Genomic DNA, 18,750 nt, shown 5'->3' on the forward strand with positions numbered 1-18,750 from the left:
GAATTTTCTTATTTTGGCTAGGTGGAAGGTCTATGCAGCCTGGGCATTTTCTATATATGTAGATTATTTAGGGTAAAGTTTCAAGTTTGTCACTGTGGAAGGAATGTTTACTTATTTCTAGAGTTCTAGAACTGAAAGTTATTTTAAAGATCATATGTCTTGGCCCCCTCCCCTCATTTTATAGATTTGCTTTGATTTTACAACATGCTAAAGCCTTAGTTTGTAAATATGTTTGTATGTTGCTAATTTAATAAGGAAATGATACTCTTATTTGACTTATATTTATTTGGCCATTAATTAGAGAACGCTTTCTTCATTTATTAATTCTTTTTTGAAGAACTATTTATATTAGAATTATTTAGGCACATTCTTACCTGCTTATTAATATATGTTAAATAGATATTATGTTTGTCAATTATATTTGCAATAGATCTGTTCTCCAATTTATAGTATCTTTTAATTGAGGTTGTTTTGTTGTGTATTCATACAACTGACTTTTCATGTCATTACGTGTAGAGGTCTGTTTCCTTTGAGAGCCAATAGCTTTTTAATTTTCTTTGTTCAAATTTGATTTATTTTTTAACATATACCCCTTTAATTAATGTGAAATTTACTTTAGAGTATAAAGTGAGCCTTGACTTTAGCTAGTATGAAAATAAACTCTATATAGCTAATATGAATAGAGTTTTAAAATCAATAAATAATAATGTAAGGAAATGAAGTTAATTCCTATTAATAAGATAATACCACTATTTTGTATATTTTAGGGATTTGGGAACCAGGCGGATTCAGATAATGTTGCTGAGATCTTTACTTATGGTAAGGAATTTAAGACAGGTGAAGAACACACTTAACCCTAAATTATTAAGGAGGTTAAAAGAATAGCTTCACATTATCAGTTTCTTTTTCTTGTATTATAAGATAGTATTTACGGTAAGTTTTTTTTCTGTGGTTTATATACTTGAATATTATGCTTTTCATTCTTTAAAATTTTACTTTTATTCTTTATTCCTCACTTCTCCTGTCGTCTTATTTGATCTTCATAATGATGAAACATACCGAGGGCAGGAAGCGCGTTGCCATTTTATAGATGAAGATGCCTGGGCCCAGCTAGAGCCAGATTTGTCAGTCCTTTCCTATGTGATCTTTGCTTTTTTATTTGTATCTTGTTTGAGAGCTCCTTGCCTACTCTGATGATATAAACACATTTGTTTATATCTTCTTACGAAAGGTTTAAAATTCAGCTTTCCACATGTAGAACTTTGATCTGAGGTTTATTTTTGTATGTGGTATAAGATATGGATATATTTTTATTTTTTCTAGGTGGGTAGTAATTGTCCCACCAATTTCTGCTCACTTATAAAATCACCTTTATCCTATAATGAGTGCCCAAATATAAATGTTAGATGTTCTATATATGCTAGTAATCCTGAATATAAATAGAGATTACCCACATGAAATTTCATTTGGTCCTAAGCCTTTTTATTAAATAAATTCCCTGAGTAAATAACCTTGTCTCTAATCCTAATTGTACTACATAGTCAACTGAATGAATTTCTGTGTGGTATGGTTAAACTATTTAATAGCATTAAAGTATATGCTAATTAAAAGCTCCAACTTTAGACATAGGGATACACTCAGAAATGTCACATCAAATAAAGAATAAAGTACAGCTTTCCAAAATGAAAATGCTTTCCTATTAACCTAAATTGCTTAATTTAAAATAAAAGAATTATTTGCCATTTTAAAATTTTCAGGTCTTACCTGTGTTATTTGCTGCCTGGTCTCCTTATATCCATTTAGGACTGACTACCTGTTCCATATATTCTTAGTCTCTCTGAGCCTCAGTTTTCTTTTACAAAATGGGGGTACACTAATGCCTAGCCTCATAGGAATACGGTAAGGATGAAGGTAACACACATATAGTGCTTAGATTCATGCCTGGCATATGGTGAATGTGTGCTATTATTAATTTTATTAACTCTATGAATGATGTTTTTGTAAATTCAGTAAAATCCTCATCATCTCACAAATTTCCTTTTAGTTTTTCCTTCAGGCTTGTTCCATACTTGCTGTTTTCTGTAAGCTTATGGTTCTTATAAAACAGCTTGAGAGTTTTACCAAAGAAGGACTCATGACAAAGGTGTTTTTGTTTGTTCCTTTGTTTTTCCTCCCTATAATCAGGTAACCTCTGGATACAAAGCAAAGACAATAGTTACTGCACTGCCGGGGTCTTTTCTGGATCCTTTGTTATCACCATCCCTCATGGAAGACTATGAACTGAGACAGTTAGTCTTGGAAGTAATGCATAATCTCATGGATCGCCATGACAATAGGGCAAAGCTTCGAGGGATCAGGTAATGTGCTACTTGAAAATAGGCTTAATGGTAATGTTTTCAGATTTCTATGTTAATGTATTTAAGTATTATAATTTTTTTAATCTAGGATTTTCAGGTTTTATTAATCCAGAATTTTATTTAATTGGTATTGTGACAATTTAATTATTAATATGTTTTAAGATAGTCAGTGTTGAAGGTCTTTTAATGTACTTTCAGAGATCTCATCTACTAGTAATCACTAGTTACATAAATTTTATTTTGGTTTTGCTTTAAACTTAGGAATGACATCAGAAGTCAAGATTACTTTACGCAATTCCACTTGATTAAACTTGGTAATTCAGTAGTATCATTACATATAGGCTTATTTAAAATGCTCATTGAAGTGAGTGTTAAATAGTTCAGACTCCTAAGTATAGCTGATTCATCATATAAGATATGATATAACTAAGTGTGCTGTTCATTAAAAATGATGCATTGATTGTCTCTAGAATAATACCAGATGTGGCTGACCTAAAAATAAAAAGAGAAAAGATTTGTAGACAAGACACAAGTTTCATGAAAAAGGTAAGATTATCTTCTGAAAAAGAATGCATGACTTAAGTTATAGCCATTTGAATTTTTAGGTAGTTTTATATTGATCGATAACCTTAAAATGAAGCCATAGCATTTTGGAGTTGAAAATCTGAAGCCACCTTCAGCTCCCTACATTGCCACCACCGTCCTGATGGCGTCTCCTCCGGCCTGCGTTTAAGTTTTGGGTGGTCAGTCTGCTGTGATAGTTCCCAGATTTCTCCCTTTGAGTAAAATGTGTCTTTGTGATTGCTGCCCTGCCCTCCTCCCCACCCCAAACACAAATGTTGCTTTCGCTTTTAATGGGTCCTTTATAGACAGCTTCAAGCTTTTGAGAATACTTACCATCATTGATTAAATACATATAATGAGTATTTAGTGTGTATTAGGCATTATTCTGTGCATTATTTGGGGTATAAAGGTCAGGTAGGCAGGATCTCTGCCTGTATAACTAGAATTTAGCTAGATTATCATTATGATCACTTCAGTTTTGTAGGCGTATTGGCAAATGGCTGAATTTAGAAAATTATGGCATCTAAAGTTCTTTAGTATATCACATAAACTTTCTGTGCAGTTATTCTTCATCGAAAGCTTGAGCACCTAGTATTGCCAGACGCTAAGCTCAACATGGAGAGATAAAACAGTAAGCATGCCATGTGTGCTAACTGACCTGAGTATAATCACAGTTCTGGTGGATAAATCACAGTTTTGGTGAGCCTGGATCTTTAGAGGTGCAGAGAACAGCAGACCTATAGGAAGATAGGTACAAATATCTATAATCCCTGACCATCTTTGGCTCTTTGTCAGACCCCGCTTTCTTCCTGTCACCATCTTTTATTTTTTTGTCCTTATCCGTTAATATTGATTGCTGTGTTTCAAGTTAATGGCCTCACAGTTTAAAAACTTCATTTGAAAAATAATTTACAAACTATCACTCTTCCTAAATTAATGTGAATAAAAAGAGTTCTTTTAAGTTTGACTGTATTGTGTATGAAAAAAGTGATTAATAATAATAGGTCAAAGGCATTAACTCTTTCCAACTTCTATTTTTTCCATATTTTATATCATCTAGTTAATCAAAGAAATTATGCCCCATAACTGAGGAACTTTTAATCGAGTGATAGAATGAGTTTTAAAAATTTACTGATAGTTAATTTGGGGTTTTTTTACTTTAACATCATGACATTAAGCAATCCTGAACTTTGGGACTGGATTGATTTTATTTTATCTAGTATGATAGAAATAATCCTTTGTGCTTAATTTTGCTAGCCAATCAATTTGCAAGAGTATGGTTTAACTGAAAGGTTAGACTATTTATTTATTCCTTGTTAAATTTTGAATCATTAAACTGTTCTCTGAATTAGTCTTCCTTCCATTTTATAATTTAAGATAACTTAACCTGGCTAAGCATTTGTTACCATTAGTATAAACCATTTCTTTAGTATATTTTTCTTTAGGAACAATCTGTTCACATTTTTCCTTTATCAAATTTTATTTTTACAATTGAACACCCTTTTTCATTTACTTTCTAATTTATTTTATCAGTAAAAATGTTGTTTGGTTTTCATATGCAACTTTAACTAGCCACTTACGGAAATTTCAATGAAGACCTGAAGAAAAAAAATTGAGATCTATAGCCAGGGGACTGTGGACTGCCCTTTGGTTAAGAGAAGCTTGCAGTTTAGAATGGACAGTACCTTTGGCTTTTCCATGCAAGCATTATGTCCAGGCACCTGTGTCTCAGATGCCTGCCCAGCCTAAAACTGCTCCATCTGACTGTTTTAGGGACATCTTAGACATTGGATCTAAGTTTGAAAAATTGTCCCAGGGCAAGGTGCCCTTACAAATTACATTGGGAGGTGCCCTTTCAGCTCTAATATCCTAATGAAGGTGTATTTCCAGATAAGAGAAAACAGCTGTTTCCACTCAGCTGTTCCAAACAGCTGTTTCCTCACCTGCCAGGGCTACTCTCCTAGAGCTAAATTCCTGGCAGAATGTCACTGTATGAAAGAGCTCTTGTTAGTGTTTTATCAATTAAGGATTATGTAGAAAAAAAGTACTTCTGGGGCTTCCCTGGTGGCACAGTGGTTGAGAGTCCGCCTACCGATGCAGGGGACACGGGTTCGTGCCCCCGTCCGGGAAGATCCCACATGCCGTGGAGCGGCTGGGCCCGTGAGCCATGGCCGCTGAGCCTGCGCGTCCAGAGCCTGTGATCTGCAACGGGAGAGGCCACAACAGTGAGAGGCCCCCGAAGGAAAAAAAAAAAAAAAAAAAAAAAAAATGTACTTCTTATTATGAAATGTAAAATATATAGGCATTATTATTTTAACTACTTTTAAGTGAACAGCAGTACAGCTAAAATCATCCCACATGCCCATCTTGTTTACAACTCCATCTTCTCCCCAAGAGGTAATCACTGTTCTTGCTTTCATGAATATTATTCCTTGCTTTTTTTCCCTGTAGTTTTGCCACCTAAGTATATCTGTATATCCCTGAACAGTACAGTGTCGTTTTATCAGTTTTTGTATTTTGTGTGAAAGGAACCATACCTTATGTATTCTTTTATGTTTTCTTTCTTTCATTTAGCTTTGTTTTGGTGAAATTCATTCACATGTGTAGCTTTATAATATTTTATGACATGAATATACCACAAGTTACCTATTCTGTTGGTGGACGTATGAATTGTTTGCAGTTTGGGTTTGTTATGAGCAGTACGGCTATAAACATTCTTGTCCATGTATTGTGCTGTATATAACTCTCATTTCTCTGATGCCTGTAGGAGAGAAATTGCTGAGTAATAAGTTATGCATTCTTCAAATTTGCTACACAATGCCAAACCACTTTTTGAAGTCATTATGTCTATTTTCACTATAATATTATAATACGTAATGTTAGGTTTTAATTTTATCTAATATGGTAGGTATGTAGTAGGTAATTTTTTAAAAAATAAACTTGAATTACTAAGGAACCCGAAGTTTAAACTCCCATGTGTGTAAGCACTGCTTAATGGTTATTAATGACGTTTAGGAACGTCAGATTTAAGAATAGGATTGGAGGTCATGAAGAACCTAGGGGCAAGAAGGGAATAAAGACACAGACCTACTAGAGAATGGACTTGAGGATACGGGGAGGGGGAAGGGTAAGCTGGGACAAAGTGAGATAGTGGCATGGATATATATACACTACCAAACGTAAGGTAGATAGCTAGTGGGAAGCAGCTGCATAGCACAGGGAGATCAGCTCGATGCTTTGTGACCACCTAGAGGGGTGGGATAGGGAGGGTGGGAGGGAGGGAGACACAAGGGGGAAGAGATATGGGGACATATGTGTATGTATAACTAATTCACTTTGTTATAAACCAGAAACTAACACACCATTGTAAAGCAATTATACCCCAATAAAGATGTTTAAAAAAAAAAGAGAAAGAAAGGGATTGGAGAGGGCCCAATACATAGACTGTTATACACCAAAGTATAGAATCTTTTGAGAGCGAGACAAACTCTGGGTTCAGAAAGATGGAAACCAAAATGTCAGCTTCAGAAATAAAGAGAAATCTGTTAGGAGAGCATACATAGCTCTGTATCTGTAGCCAAAAACCCCCCACTTGCTAATACTGAACCACAGACCTGAACAGACTTATTTAACCAGTCACTGGCACAGCTGGAGGACTATGGCCACCCTCACCTGGGTGGGTCCATGTTCATGTTAAATAGAGGACAGAGCAAAATGCATACCTTTAAAGACAGGCTGGCTTCCAGAGACTGTGCTACTGTTGCTCATTTCTTTCTCCTGAAGTGAGGAAGCAGATGAACCTTCTGAGAAACAGAAACTTGAGCTTGGAGTGTTAAGCTCAAGCCCCTCCGCGTGGGAATGAGCAGGCCTTACCCTGGCTGCACGTTACAGTCACCGGGGCAGCTTTATGCTTGAAAAACACCGATGCCTGGGTTTCACCACTGACAGGTTAAATCATATCAGGGGTGGGCAGTGGTGACTAGTGGGGAGGAAGCATGGTGGTCCTTCCATTTCCCAGTGATTGTAGCTTACAGTTTGTGTTGAGAACTAGTGCAACACGTTGAGTTAATTACCACATAGTAACTTGAAATGGGAAAAACTCTCTTATTTCTGTTAGCTCTCACTTGGCAGTTAGACCTATACCCAGGAATGCTTTAGACAGCAAGGCTTTTATATTCTTTATTAACATATTTAGATTAGTTTGGTTTACAGGGGACCCTCTCGCAGTCCCTGGGGTGTGTCTGTAACCTCTTCCCTACAGGTGGGCTTATAGATGTGCCGTCGTCACTTCAGACAAAAGTGTAGCAGAACCTGGAGATGCTCTTCCCTGGACAGCAGCTCACCTCACAGGAGGTTGTTCCCTAAGGCGGGAAAGCCTGAGTCCATTTCCTCTCAGCCAAATGTTCTTATCATTGCCAAAGCTCCCATAATTCTGCTGTTCGTTTCAGTTTTTCTCAAATCAGTCTATAATTTGCTTGTCTTTTCAAATTAGTATTAAAAACATTTTCATTGTTTACACTGGAACTATTTCTTACTTGCTGTTTTTACTTAAGTTTGTCCTCAACTCCAATATTAGTTTGTAGTTATATATTGGTGTAGTTATTGATGTTAATAATTGGAATATAATTTGACCCTCCGATTATCAGCCTAAATCTCTTCCATGTTGAGTTATGTAATAAGATAGCTACGTTTTAAGAGGTTATAAATGCATGTAAAATCTGCCTTGCTACATTTTAAGCAAAATTATCTTTTTCCTCTGTCATTCCCCTTTTCAGAATGGGCAGCAACTATATCGGCACATATATTTGGGCTGTAAAGAGGAAGACAATGTTCAGAAAAACTATGAGCTACTTTATACTTCTCTTGCCCTTATAACTATTGAATTGGCCAATGAAGAAGTGGTTATTGATCTCATTCGATTAGCCATTGCTTTACAGGTATGTTTTTGTAACCTTTCCTTGAAGAAAGGATTCTTTCATGAATTAGACACCATCTTTAAAATATTATTGCCTTTATCCAAGGACATGAGTTTTTTAAGTGAGATGTCTCGTTTTAAATCTAAAATACTCAAGGCTATGATCCCATTCATTTATTCTTTTAACAAATGTTGAGTAAGTATTGACTGTGTGCTAACTGTTGTTCAAGGCCACAGGAGTACTGTGATGAAAAAGACAGCATGGTCCCTGTGCCCATCCTAGCGGGGAAGATGGTCGTTAAATAATAAGAATTACATATATGTAGTTGTTTAATTGGAGTTTAAGTGTTACGCAATCACAGGACAGTATGCAACGAGAATATATATATTTATTTTTATATATCTTATATATATTCTGCCCACGCCCACGTTTCCTTTAGGAAAGGCTTTCCTAAAGAACTGTTTGAATTGAGAGATTTAAATCTCTTATAAATGGGCATTTATTCTCTTTTTAGAATTTTTTTTTAAAAAAGCTTCTTATAAGGGGACATTTTTGTTAGCATTCCAGACTACCTGCAGTTTTTTAGTATAATCGTAGAGAAAATGCTATTGAAGCGTAAGACCTTGATCTGTCAGTGTTTGTGTTTTGGTTTTTTATTAAAGGACAGTGCAATTATCAATGAGGATAATTTGTCAATGTTCCATCGTTGTGGAATCATGGCGCTGGTTGCTGCATACCTTAACTTTGTAAGTCAGATGATAGCTGTCCCTGCGTTTTGCCAGCATGTTAGCAAGGTAATGTATTTAGAAAAGCCCTCGAATTTGATTTTTATACAAAAGTGGCGGATTTTCTTCCAGTGATGATTATTTTTAATTTTGATGATTATGTACCAAATTATTAAGATAATGCTATAAAAGTATGCATGACTTTTTCAATAGTGACAAAATCGACACTACAGCTCTAACTATGACTAGTGTTATGTTTTCTTTGATGCCTGTTGTTGTATTAGAATTTTTCTGTGTAATGGTTGAGTAGAATATATGATTTTCTTCTAAAATACTTCATGTGATTTCTTATATAATTGTTTTCCTTTTAAACCACTATGAATCTTAGTATCTAATATTTCTTTAATTATACTGTTTTTGTTGTTATTGTTTTAAAGGAATCTACTTGAGTTAGATCTCAAAAGTTGGATAATTGATATGCCTCTCAGAGATTTGTCCTGTGTCATTCAACTGTATTTAGCTTTCTCAGCAGTGACTCATTAAATAGTTACTGGCATGATTTAGTATACATTTCAGAGCTCCTAACTTACCTGGCAGAAAAAGTCCACTGTAGTTTTTATTCTTTAAAAACATCTTTCAGGGAGAACCTCATTTTTATGAAATTGGAAGCACATCTCTCAGTCCTTGCTAAAATGTAGGATTTTAGAACATTCTAAGAAGTAAAACTCATTCATTCATTAAACAAATGTTTGAGTGAATATTTGACATCTGCCATTAGAGATACAAATGCTATGAAAGCAGGGTCCCCCTTTAAGTGGCTCCCAGGTGAGTGGAGGAGCCAGACTTCACAAGAGCGCTGAGACCACCTGCACGTGCTGCAGAAGGTGGTGCAGAGGAGAGAGGACAGCGAGGGCCTGGCGCTTGTGAAGGCATTTCCCACATAGGGCATTTGAGAAAGTACAGCTTCTAATCCCTCTGTAGTAGGTTTAATCAAATGTAATGTATCCTCTTTTTTTTTTTTTTTTTTTTTACAACCTGTATTATTTTACTATCATGATGTTGTTACCTGCTGACTTTTTTAAATAATAAATGTGAAAACAAAATGAACTCTGCTTTTGGGCTCTAAATGTAGCTTAAATTCCAAAGTAAAATGATGGTATTTCGTATAAATGTTTAGATTCTGTTTCTGTATTTTTAGTTTTCCAAACTTTTGTGGCAGGGTCCTGAGGAGTGAGGTTTTTGATTTTTATTTTGTTTTGTTTTTGAATATTTTTCAGGTTATTGAAATTCGAACTATGGAAGCCCCTTATTTTCTACCAGAGCATATTTTCAGAGATAAGTGCATGTATGTTAATTCTTTACATTTTAAGGAGGGGCACTGACTTGGGAAACCAATCAGTGATAATTACAAAGGAGTAAACTACTGTTAGAATAATTTTCTGGTGTTTTAAAATATTCATCGTTTTATGTTTCTGTCATTTAATTCATCTAACTTGTTTCTCTTGCTGTAAAAGTTCTTGTAAAGTATAAATGTAGACTCATGAACACATGGAATCAATCTTTGATGAAAAAGTTTATCTTACCTTTTTTTAATATGGAAGTATATCTCTTAAATATAGCATGTTCTGATATATAAGTGAACACTCCTTTAAGAGAATACAATATCCTGTTCAAGATTCTCAGTAATAGACAACAATATTAATAAAGCTGTAGGAGAAACAGTGTATTACGGAAAATCAGTGTTATACCCTGAATTTTTTTCTTGCTGTCCAAACAAAAAAATACATATGAAAAATAGTTTATTCAAACTTTTGGGCTCTAAAACCAGTTTAATATTGAAAGCATGCGCATAAGATAATATTAAGCAGTTTGAAAGGAAATTGAAATCGTAGGTCTTAGCCAGGTGCTTCCTATCACTTAGTTGGCTAATATCTTCTTCATTAACAGTCAGGGGGCTTCATTTTTATTTTCTTCTCTCAGTAGATTTTTAATTAGCATGAAAGTTAAAGCTGAATTTAGTCCTCTTCATCATTTAATGTGTGAATACCAGTGGAATCATGTAAGGCTGACTTCACCGTTGGGACATTACTGGGGAAAGAAGCAGCAGAATGCTTCATGTGTGGGTCCACATAACCATATGTTTTTAAAGAGCTCAAATCAGCCACCTAAAATACACTGATTTTTCTATTACTAATTACAGTTTAAGTTGCATTTATATTTATATTTAGGCCTTGATCTAAAATATTTATATGTTAACTTATTTTTGCTCAGTAATTTAAATAATACTAAATGACTTCTTTTTTGATCAACTTGACAGGCTTCCAAAATCTTTAGAGAAGCATGACAAAAATTTGTACTTTTTGACCAACAAGATTGCAGAGTCACTAGGTGGCAGTGGCTATAGTGTTGAGAGATTGTCAGTACCGTACGTACCACAAGTAACAGGTAAGAGGAAGGTAATTAGAACTCTTGCTCTAGTGATTATGTGTCAGCAATTTTTCTCTTAGCCCAGTTAGAAAGTTAATTATGTTTGTATACTTACTAGCTTAAGAGAGTTTACTTCTATTTTAAAATTTTGCTCTTGAAAACCTTTAGTAAATCTCTAAAAACATGTATATAATTTTATCATGAGCATATTGAGTCCTCAAGTGATTATCGTTATTATACTTCATATATTATTGATACTATACTGAATAATAATATCCTTTAAACAGAGAAGCAAAGTGAGATCTTTACTCTTTAAGCAATATTGTGTTTAACTTAGGGAAATTGGTGAAAATTGTTTAGTTGGTGATTTGTGACTATTGACATTAATGAATTAGGTAATTTTTGTCATTTGAAAGACTACAGACTATTTGCTATGTAAAGAAATCTGCAAACTTTTTAAGTTAAGAATATGTTTCCCTCTGTGCATTATGTATTTCCTTCTGTTCTTTTCATTGCCTGAGATAATTCTGTTTTGTTTCAAGGCAAAACTGCATGGTGTCTTGCACTCAGTTTTTACTTTGAAAACTAAAATCAAAGAATTTTTATCTTATACCTTCACTTTCATTTGATGACTGTATAAATATTAAATTTGGTAGAAAAACTAGTTCTTCCTTTGGGGATACCTCTGTTCTATAAGAGAACTGTTTGATTTCAGTTGGGTAGTTTTCTGGATTAATCACTAGAAGTAACACAATCTTTGGGAATAGCTATCTTTTTATAATGTGGATCCAAAATATATACATTTATTACAATGATAGTTGTTTATAATAGTCTGAGATGTTAATGAAAGATTTTGCATTTTCTTTTAAATTCCATAGTATAGAAAATTCTATTCCTCATGAGTTCCTTGGGGAAATAAAAGTGCTAAGAATAAAACATGAGTAGAGCTTTGTAATTTAAAAGAATTTTTAAAACAGACTTTTAAACTATTTCATTCTTATAACTTGGATTTAGCTCTCTTTCCTTCAGGCAAAAAACCTTATAAACCCAGGCACAAGTACAAAGGTAAATCCAAGTGTCAGTTTGGCTTACCCTTTCCCTCACCTGTCCTCTAGGAAAATAGCTTAATACAGTTTGCCTTCTAGAAAATGGAGCCAGTGGCCTGTATATTTTATATAGTTGTGAGCTCAGTTATTATTTTGCTCTACCTTCCCCATAGCTGTAGTTTATTTTCACCCCTTGTTATTTCCTTTTACCCTATTCCTTTAACTGTAAACAATTTTTAATGAAAATTATGGTACTTTCTTTAACAAGTGGTTTGCTCTTCCCATTTCCTCCCACCCCTGAAAATGATATATTCTCTTTCTTAATGCCTCCCTATCATTGACTAGGAGAATTCTGAGTATTTCAGCATATACTTAGTTATATAACTGCACAGAAATCCCTCAGTATAAATAAGGTTTTTCTGATTTATAAAGATTTTGATAGTTTAGAACCAGTCCGTGGCATGTGTGTCCTGCCTTAATGCAGAAAGAGTCAGAAGATACAGTGATACTTTATGGGATAATCAATCAGTTATTAAAGTTTCTTTTTGCTGTATAACCATCAGGTATTCATTTTTAAAAATAAGGGATTTAAGAACAATACATCAAAAGAAAAAAAACAAAATAGTTTGTTGTGTATCATGCATATACACCCATCATCATCAAAATATAGCTGCCGTTTATTATGCACTAACTGTATGCCAGTCACTGTGGTAAGCACTTTGTATTCATGTTCTCAGTTAATCTGTAACATAGTTTGGTGAGGAAGGTAGCACTGTCTTTGTTTACAAATGAGGATAGTGAGACTGAAATTAATAATTTGGTTAGGTAAGACCACTAGAATTAACTGCCTTGCCTGTTCAGTTAGGTGCTTAATAAATTGATTTTTGCCAACTGTGTGCTCAAAGATTGTTCAGTCATCCATATTGATCCAGGTTTATTTTTTTATGTATTCCACAAACCTTTACTGAGAGTCTACTATATATATCAAGCACTTTTCTGACTTTGGGGGGTGGAAAGATGTTAAGATTCAGTCCCTATCCTCAAGGATTAAAATCTGGTGGAGAGGGCTTCCCTGGTGGCGCAGTGGTTGAGTCCGCCTGCCGATGCAGGGGACGTGGGTTCGTGCCCTGGTCCTGGAAGATCCCACATGCCGCGGAGCGGCTGGGCCCGTGAGCCATGGCCGCTGAGCCTGCGTGTCCAGAGCCTGTGCTCCGCAACGGGAGAGGCCACAACAGTGAGAGGCCCGCGTACCGCAAAAAAAAAAAAAATGTGGTGGAGAAGACAGACAAACGATTGAAATATAATGGTAACTGGTTCTAAAGAAAGAAGAATGGTCTGCCTAAAGCTTACTGAACTGTTGGTGACTGACATATAGTAAGTGTTCAATAAATGTTAGCTGAGTATTGCATTTTCCTTTTATCTCAAATCAACCTGTAATTTGAGTTAATAGCATATGTCTAGGTGTATGCTAAATGCTCCTCTATGAGGGGGTACAGTACTTAATGAGTATTTGCAGTGTGCCAGCTGCTGTGCAAACAGAAGCAAAAATGAACAAGACAGAGGTTTCTGCTTTCACAAAACTTATAGTCATTCCTAATGGGTTCCTCATCTGGACCACAAAACACGGAAGATGACTTTTTTTTTTTTTTGCGGTACGCGGGCCTCTCACTGCTGTGGCCTCTCCCGTTGCGGGGCACAGGCTCCGGACGCGCAGGCTCAGCGGCCATGGCCCCTGGGCCCAGCCACTCCACGGCATGTGGGATCCTCCTGGACCAGGGCACGATCCCGCGTCCCCTGCATCGGCAGGCGGACTCCAAACCACTGTGCCACCAGGGAAGCCCTACACTGACTTTGTATTCATGGTGACAATGGTTTTTTAGGTTCTTTTTATTTTATAAATATGCATTAGCTCTAGATGGAATTTTGTGTTTTTCTATAAGACCAAAAAAGTATATCTGTATAAGTAGTATCAGCATTAAACTGACATTTTAAATTTCGTGTAGATAAATTATCTGTGAAATTTCATTTTCCCCCAGTTAGCTTTTTCATTGAATCTGAATGGTATAATAGCCCTAATTACATTTATGATTTATTATATACAGTTAAGTAAGTTCCTACATCTTAGTTTTTATATAGCCATAGAAAATTATATTGAATAATTTAATGTAGTTCTGTGTTATACTTGTATTCAGACTGTTTTCTCTGTTCTTTAGCCATCTGATTGCAGTTATATACATTACACACAGATACACCAGGTGGCAGCAAAATATCGCTGAAGGACGTTAGGCCTCGCTCTCTCTAAGCATTACTTCTAAAACCCAGGTTCTAATTAAAAACAAAAAGAAGAAACAGTGATTACCATTGTGAACGGCAGATTATAGGAAGCGGAGAAGGAGAAGGGATGGGAAAATGAAAGGGCATAGAAAGTAGTGTCTGGGACTACCCCAAACCAACTTCAGGAAGGGAAGCAAGGGCCTCCCGAGGGGGTGCGTACATCAGACACTGAGATGGTGACAGGGTAGTTCTCGAACTGGCAGGACAGTGCGGTCCACAGAGGCTGCAGTGATGCTGCATTTCAGCAGACTTTGAAAGGCAGGTCAGGAACCGATGTGGACGGCCCATGGAAACAGGAGAGTTATCTTTGGTAAGCTCTATTTTGGAAAGCTTACTTTTGTGTAGATGTACAAGATATCTGATGATAGTTGTATCTGGGCTTTTTCTGTCACCTACAAGCAGGTTGCTCTATAGGTCAAAAGAAAGAACTTTCTGAGAATATAGTATTAGAGTTTCCCACTGAATTTCATTTTCTTCCCTAATCTCTGCTCATTATACTTCCCTTCTGTTGTTGTTGATTTTTGTCACTCAGTAATCCCTCTCCTGCCTCTGTACTTCTCCTTTCCTTTTTATTTTTGTCTTAGGCTTCAGTTTGACTTTTCTCTGCAGCCCATCAGCCTTTGTATATTAACCTAGAAAATCTTGTGTGGGTGGGAAGCAGGCTGTTATTTATTCCTCATTTTGAATTCTGGTAAGACATTGAAAGTTGGTGTGATTAGAGGGTAAAAAAGCAGGTCAGCAGTGATGACGACATACTATTTTGTGGCAGTTCCACTGATGTTTGGTCGTTAGCTTTGGTGATTTATATTAGTGCAAATGATCATGAAGGAAAAGTAGAAAAAGTTCAGTATCTAGGCTACCTCCGTAATGGCCCTATGCAGGAGATATAATATTTCCAGCCTGAAAACTGTAGAAAAACGATAGGTAATAACTTGTCACAGATATAGGTCTGTGTTCCTCCAGCTTTCACCCAGCAGAACCTGAGTAACTAGTGTGTGCTAGATGCAGACGCAGAGTCTGCCCCTGAATTTCTTGTATACGGGGGGACATGAGACATTAATCCATATGTCTGTACTTCAAGGCCCACTAGATGAGTAAAGGGTGATGATGATTGAAGAGTGACAAGGAAAGATCAGTCATAACTGAAAGTAAATTTCTGTAGCTAGAAGAAAGGGGGATAAGTAAAAATAATTAGAGTGATATTTAAGATTTAAAGGAAGCGATGTAATGTTTAACCAGGGCTTGAAAGATAAGAATCTTTACAGTGGGGAGGACGTAAGAAAGGGCAGGTAATCATGGGCTTCCAGCAGGAGTTTCTGTTTGTAGAAAAGTGTGTAAGGCAGATGTGCCAAAGCCTGCTCAGAGGTTGGAGAATAGGCACATTTGCCTTAAACACGAGATAAATAAGGGAGCAGCTCTGAAGTTACTGTTGGCAGGATCTGACTGGAGAACCCAGATGCCTTTTTACTTCATTAAGCAATGGGTAGAGTTGCTTGGAAGAGTGATGTGGTTAGTGTTTAAGAAGCTCATGGTGGCATAGAGGGAAAATTCTAGAAAGGTCTGTTATCAGTCAGGATAGACGGGGTCAGTGGTTCTCAACTGTGGGTGATTTTGCCCATCCCACGGAACATTTGTCAACCCTAGTTAGTTATCACCACTGGGGCAGGCCTGCTGGCATCCGGTGGGTAGAGGTCAGGGATGCTGCCGAACATCCGGTGAGGCACAGGACAGTCCCCTCGGCAAGAATTGCCTGGGCCCAAATGCCACTAGTGCCAAGGCTAGGAAACCCTGGCTAAGTTGTGCTGTGAGAACAGTCACAGGTTCTTAGTAGTTTAAACCAGTGAAGACGTGCTCATCGCTCCAACTAACTGTGCATAACTTCACGTCATCCGTATTCTGGAATCCAAGCTGACGGGATCGCCGCGATCTGAAATGTTACTCATACTTTACTGGCCAGAGCTAGTTACACAGTCCCTCCTGACCACAAAGAGGCCAGGAATTGCAATCCTACTATGTCCCAGAAAGAGAGTAAATTGCCGTATTTGATCAACAGCATTAATTACTGCCATGGAAGGCTACCTTGGAGTAGAGGAGTAGTCAGTAAGAAAGAAGCTAGTTTCTTTATGTTGGCCTTCTTTTAGTTCATTATTCACCCCTTCAGAAGGATAAAATCACAGTACAGCTGATCCTTGAAAAACACGGGTTTGAACTGCACGGGTCTACTTATACACAAATAATTTTCAGTAAATACCTACTGCAGTACTATATGATCTTCAGTTGGTTGAATCTGTGAATGCAGAACCGTGAATATGGAGGGCCAACTAAAGTTATAATGCAGATTTTTGACTGTGCAGGGGTCAGTGCCCCGAGCCCCCATGTTGTCTAAGAGTCAACTCTATATACAAAATGAGATTAGGAAGATGGAGTGTTGCCAGATTATGAAGTGACTGACTGTGCTGTTCGACTAAGATTCTAGACCTGAGCTTCCCAGTTGTTATTGGGAGCTTTACAGGTGTGTCTGGATATTTATCTCCTTAGTTCTTCAGGTAGCTGGGTCGGGCCTGGGGTAGACAGCTTGCAGTACAAGCAGCCTCTTCCTTTTATCTCCATATGCCTTACATGTATTATAATTATATATATGTGCTTTGATGTGAAAAAACTTGCGAAGCTCAGCATTAGTCAGTGGGCTGTATTTGTTTTTTTGTTGTTTTTTTAAAAATAAATTTATTTATTTATTTTTGGCTGCATTGGGTCTTCATTGCTGTACGCGGGCTTTCTTTAGTTATGTCGAGCAGGGGCTATTCTTCGTTGTGGTGCGCGGGCTTCTCATTGCGGTTGCAGAGCATGGGCTCTAGGTATGCAGCTTCAGTAGTTGTGGCTCGCAGGCTCTAGAGCGCAGGCTCAGTAGTTGTGGCGCCTGGGCATGTGGGATCTTCCCGGACCAGGGCTCGACCCCGTGTCCCCTGCATTGGCAGGCGGATTCTCAACCACTGCGCCACCAGGGGAGTCCCTGGATTTATTTTAAAATTATAGTTTAGTGTGAAAAAGATTTATTTTAGAACAGCTCTACTGGTAGTATAGGAGGGAGTGTTGTATTAGACCAGTTAGTAAGCAATCCTCAGATCTAGGTAAGAAAAGATAAAGATTTTTGAATGATGGCACTCTTGAAAAATAAATATGGCATTGTGGAGATAAAGGAGGTTTATTAGACATGTTAAAATTGGGTTTAGAACATGTCGAATAGAATTGGTTAATGGAGAATTGGGAAATTTGAACTGGATGTGGAACTGGAGATGTGGAGGGCCAACTGTAAAATGCTGTGCTGATTTTCGACTGTGCCGGTGTCAGCACCTCTAACCTCCATGTTGTTCAAGGGTCAGATGTATTAAACTGAGTTCACCCATCAATTTTATTTTTTTAATCTGCTTCATGAAATATAAAAGTCTGAGAGCACACAGTTTTATATATTTAGTAAGAGCAAAAAAGGCAAACTGTCTTAATTTTCTGAAATTTTAAAATCTGAAATAGGTGTAGTTTATAAATGACATATCATTCTAACTAGCAAATAATGGGGGAAATTTTTTTAAATTTTAGATGAAGATCGACTTTCTAGAAGGAAAAGTATTGTGGACACCGTATCCATTCAGGTGGATATCTTACCCAACAGCAATCCTTCAGATGATGTGGTAAGTTGCTGAAAGTTTATGATGAAGTACTGTCTTGAGATAGACATCAATTTAAAAGAACTTTTTGCCCCTCCACACTTTTAAACAGGATCAAATACAACTCTTATTTATCCCTAAATCAACAAAATTGTTAGTAGAAGTTAATCTGATTTAGCCTTGAACTTACTTATAATTTATTTTACTGAACTCATTTCATATACCTATAAAGATACATAAACTTAATATTGTGTGTTATGATATCACTAGATTTCACATTGTAGTAAAAGGAACCGTAAGACAGAACTAAGTATGTTTTTTTAATAAGTAAGAAATGCTAAACAAGGCCTGTTATTAAATAAGTAGGCCCTCTAATCCTATTTATTTTTAAAGATTTATGCAACATAAGTTGTGAGAATAAATGGAATTATACACTGTCATGTGAAGCCAAATGCTCACTACTTTTAGAAAGTTTCAAAATTTCACCTATGAGAGAAATTTTTTAATCTTTTTGGATAGTAAATATAATGAATTTAACATAGGTTAAGCTGTATCAGTGACCTGTGTACTCTTTAAGGAGTTATTTGAAACATCATAGATTTAATGTTCTCCTCCTGTTTCAATAGAGCACAAGAGTGTACCCAACTGAGTTATAGGAAGAAAAAGCAGCCAGTGTTCTCTAGGACTTATCCACACAAATCAGCAGAGCATTTTTTGAT

The 18,750-nt window shown here is 36.4% G+C and overlaps 1 protein-coding gene across 9 annotated transcripts in view; it reads left to right on the plus strand.

Annotated features, from left to right (window-relative positions):
* EFR3A (EFR3 homolog A) overlaps positions 1–18,750 on the plus strand; it is a 180,270-nt gene that overhangs the window by 60,817 nt on the left and 100,703 nt on the right. For 8 of the 9 annotated variants that reach the window (XR_003438377.1, XR_003438378.1, XR_003438379.1 and 5 more), the window contains 8 exons: positions 768–819; positions 2,185–2,357; positions 2,828–2,903; positions 7,697–7,858; positions 8,500–8,631; positions 9,840–9,907; positions 10,880–11,007; positions 17,964–18,055. Coding sequence is in view for 4 of the 9 variants with exons in the window: in XM_027132483.1 (XP_026988284.1) it covers positions 768–819; positions 2,185–2,357; positions 2,828–2,903; positions 7,697–7,858; positions 8,500–8,631; positions 9,840–9,907; positions 10,880–11,007; positions 17,964–18,055 (883 nt within the window). In the remaining 5 variants the exon portion in view is untranslated. Of the gene's footprint in view, positions 1–767; positions 820–2,184; positions 2,358–2,827; positions 2,904–7,696; positions 7,859–8,499; positions 8,632–9,839; positions 9,908–10,879; positions 11,008–12,992; positions 13,132–17,963; positions 18,056–18,750 lie in introns of those variants that run through there. The other variant, XM_027132486.1, reaches the window with a different exon arrangement.

Source organism: Aethalodelphis obliquidens, unplaced genomic scaffold (assembly GCF_003676395.1).
Source record: "Aethalodelphis obliquidens isolate GAN/ISIS:26980383/991018 unplaced genomic scaffold, ASM367639v1 scaffold41, whole genome shotgun sequence".
Taxonomy (NCBI): domain Eukaryota; kingdom Metazoa; phylum Chordata; class Mammalia; order Artiodactyla; family Delphinidae; genus Aethalodelphis; species Aethalodelphis obliquidens.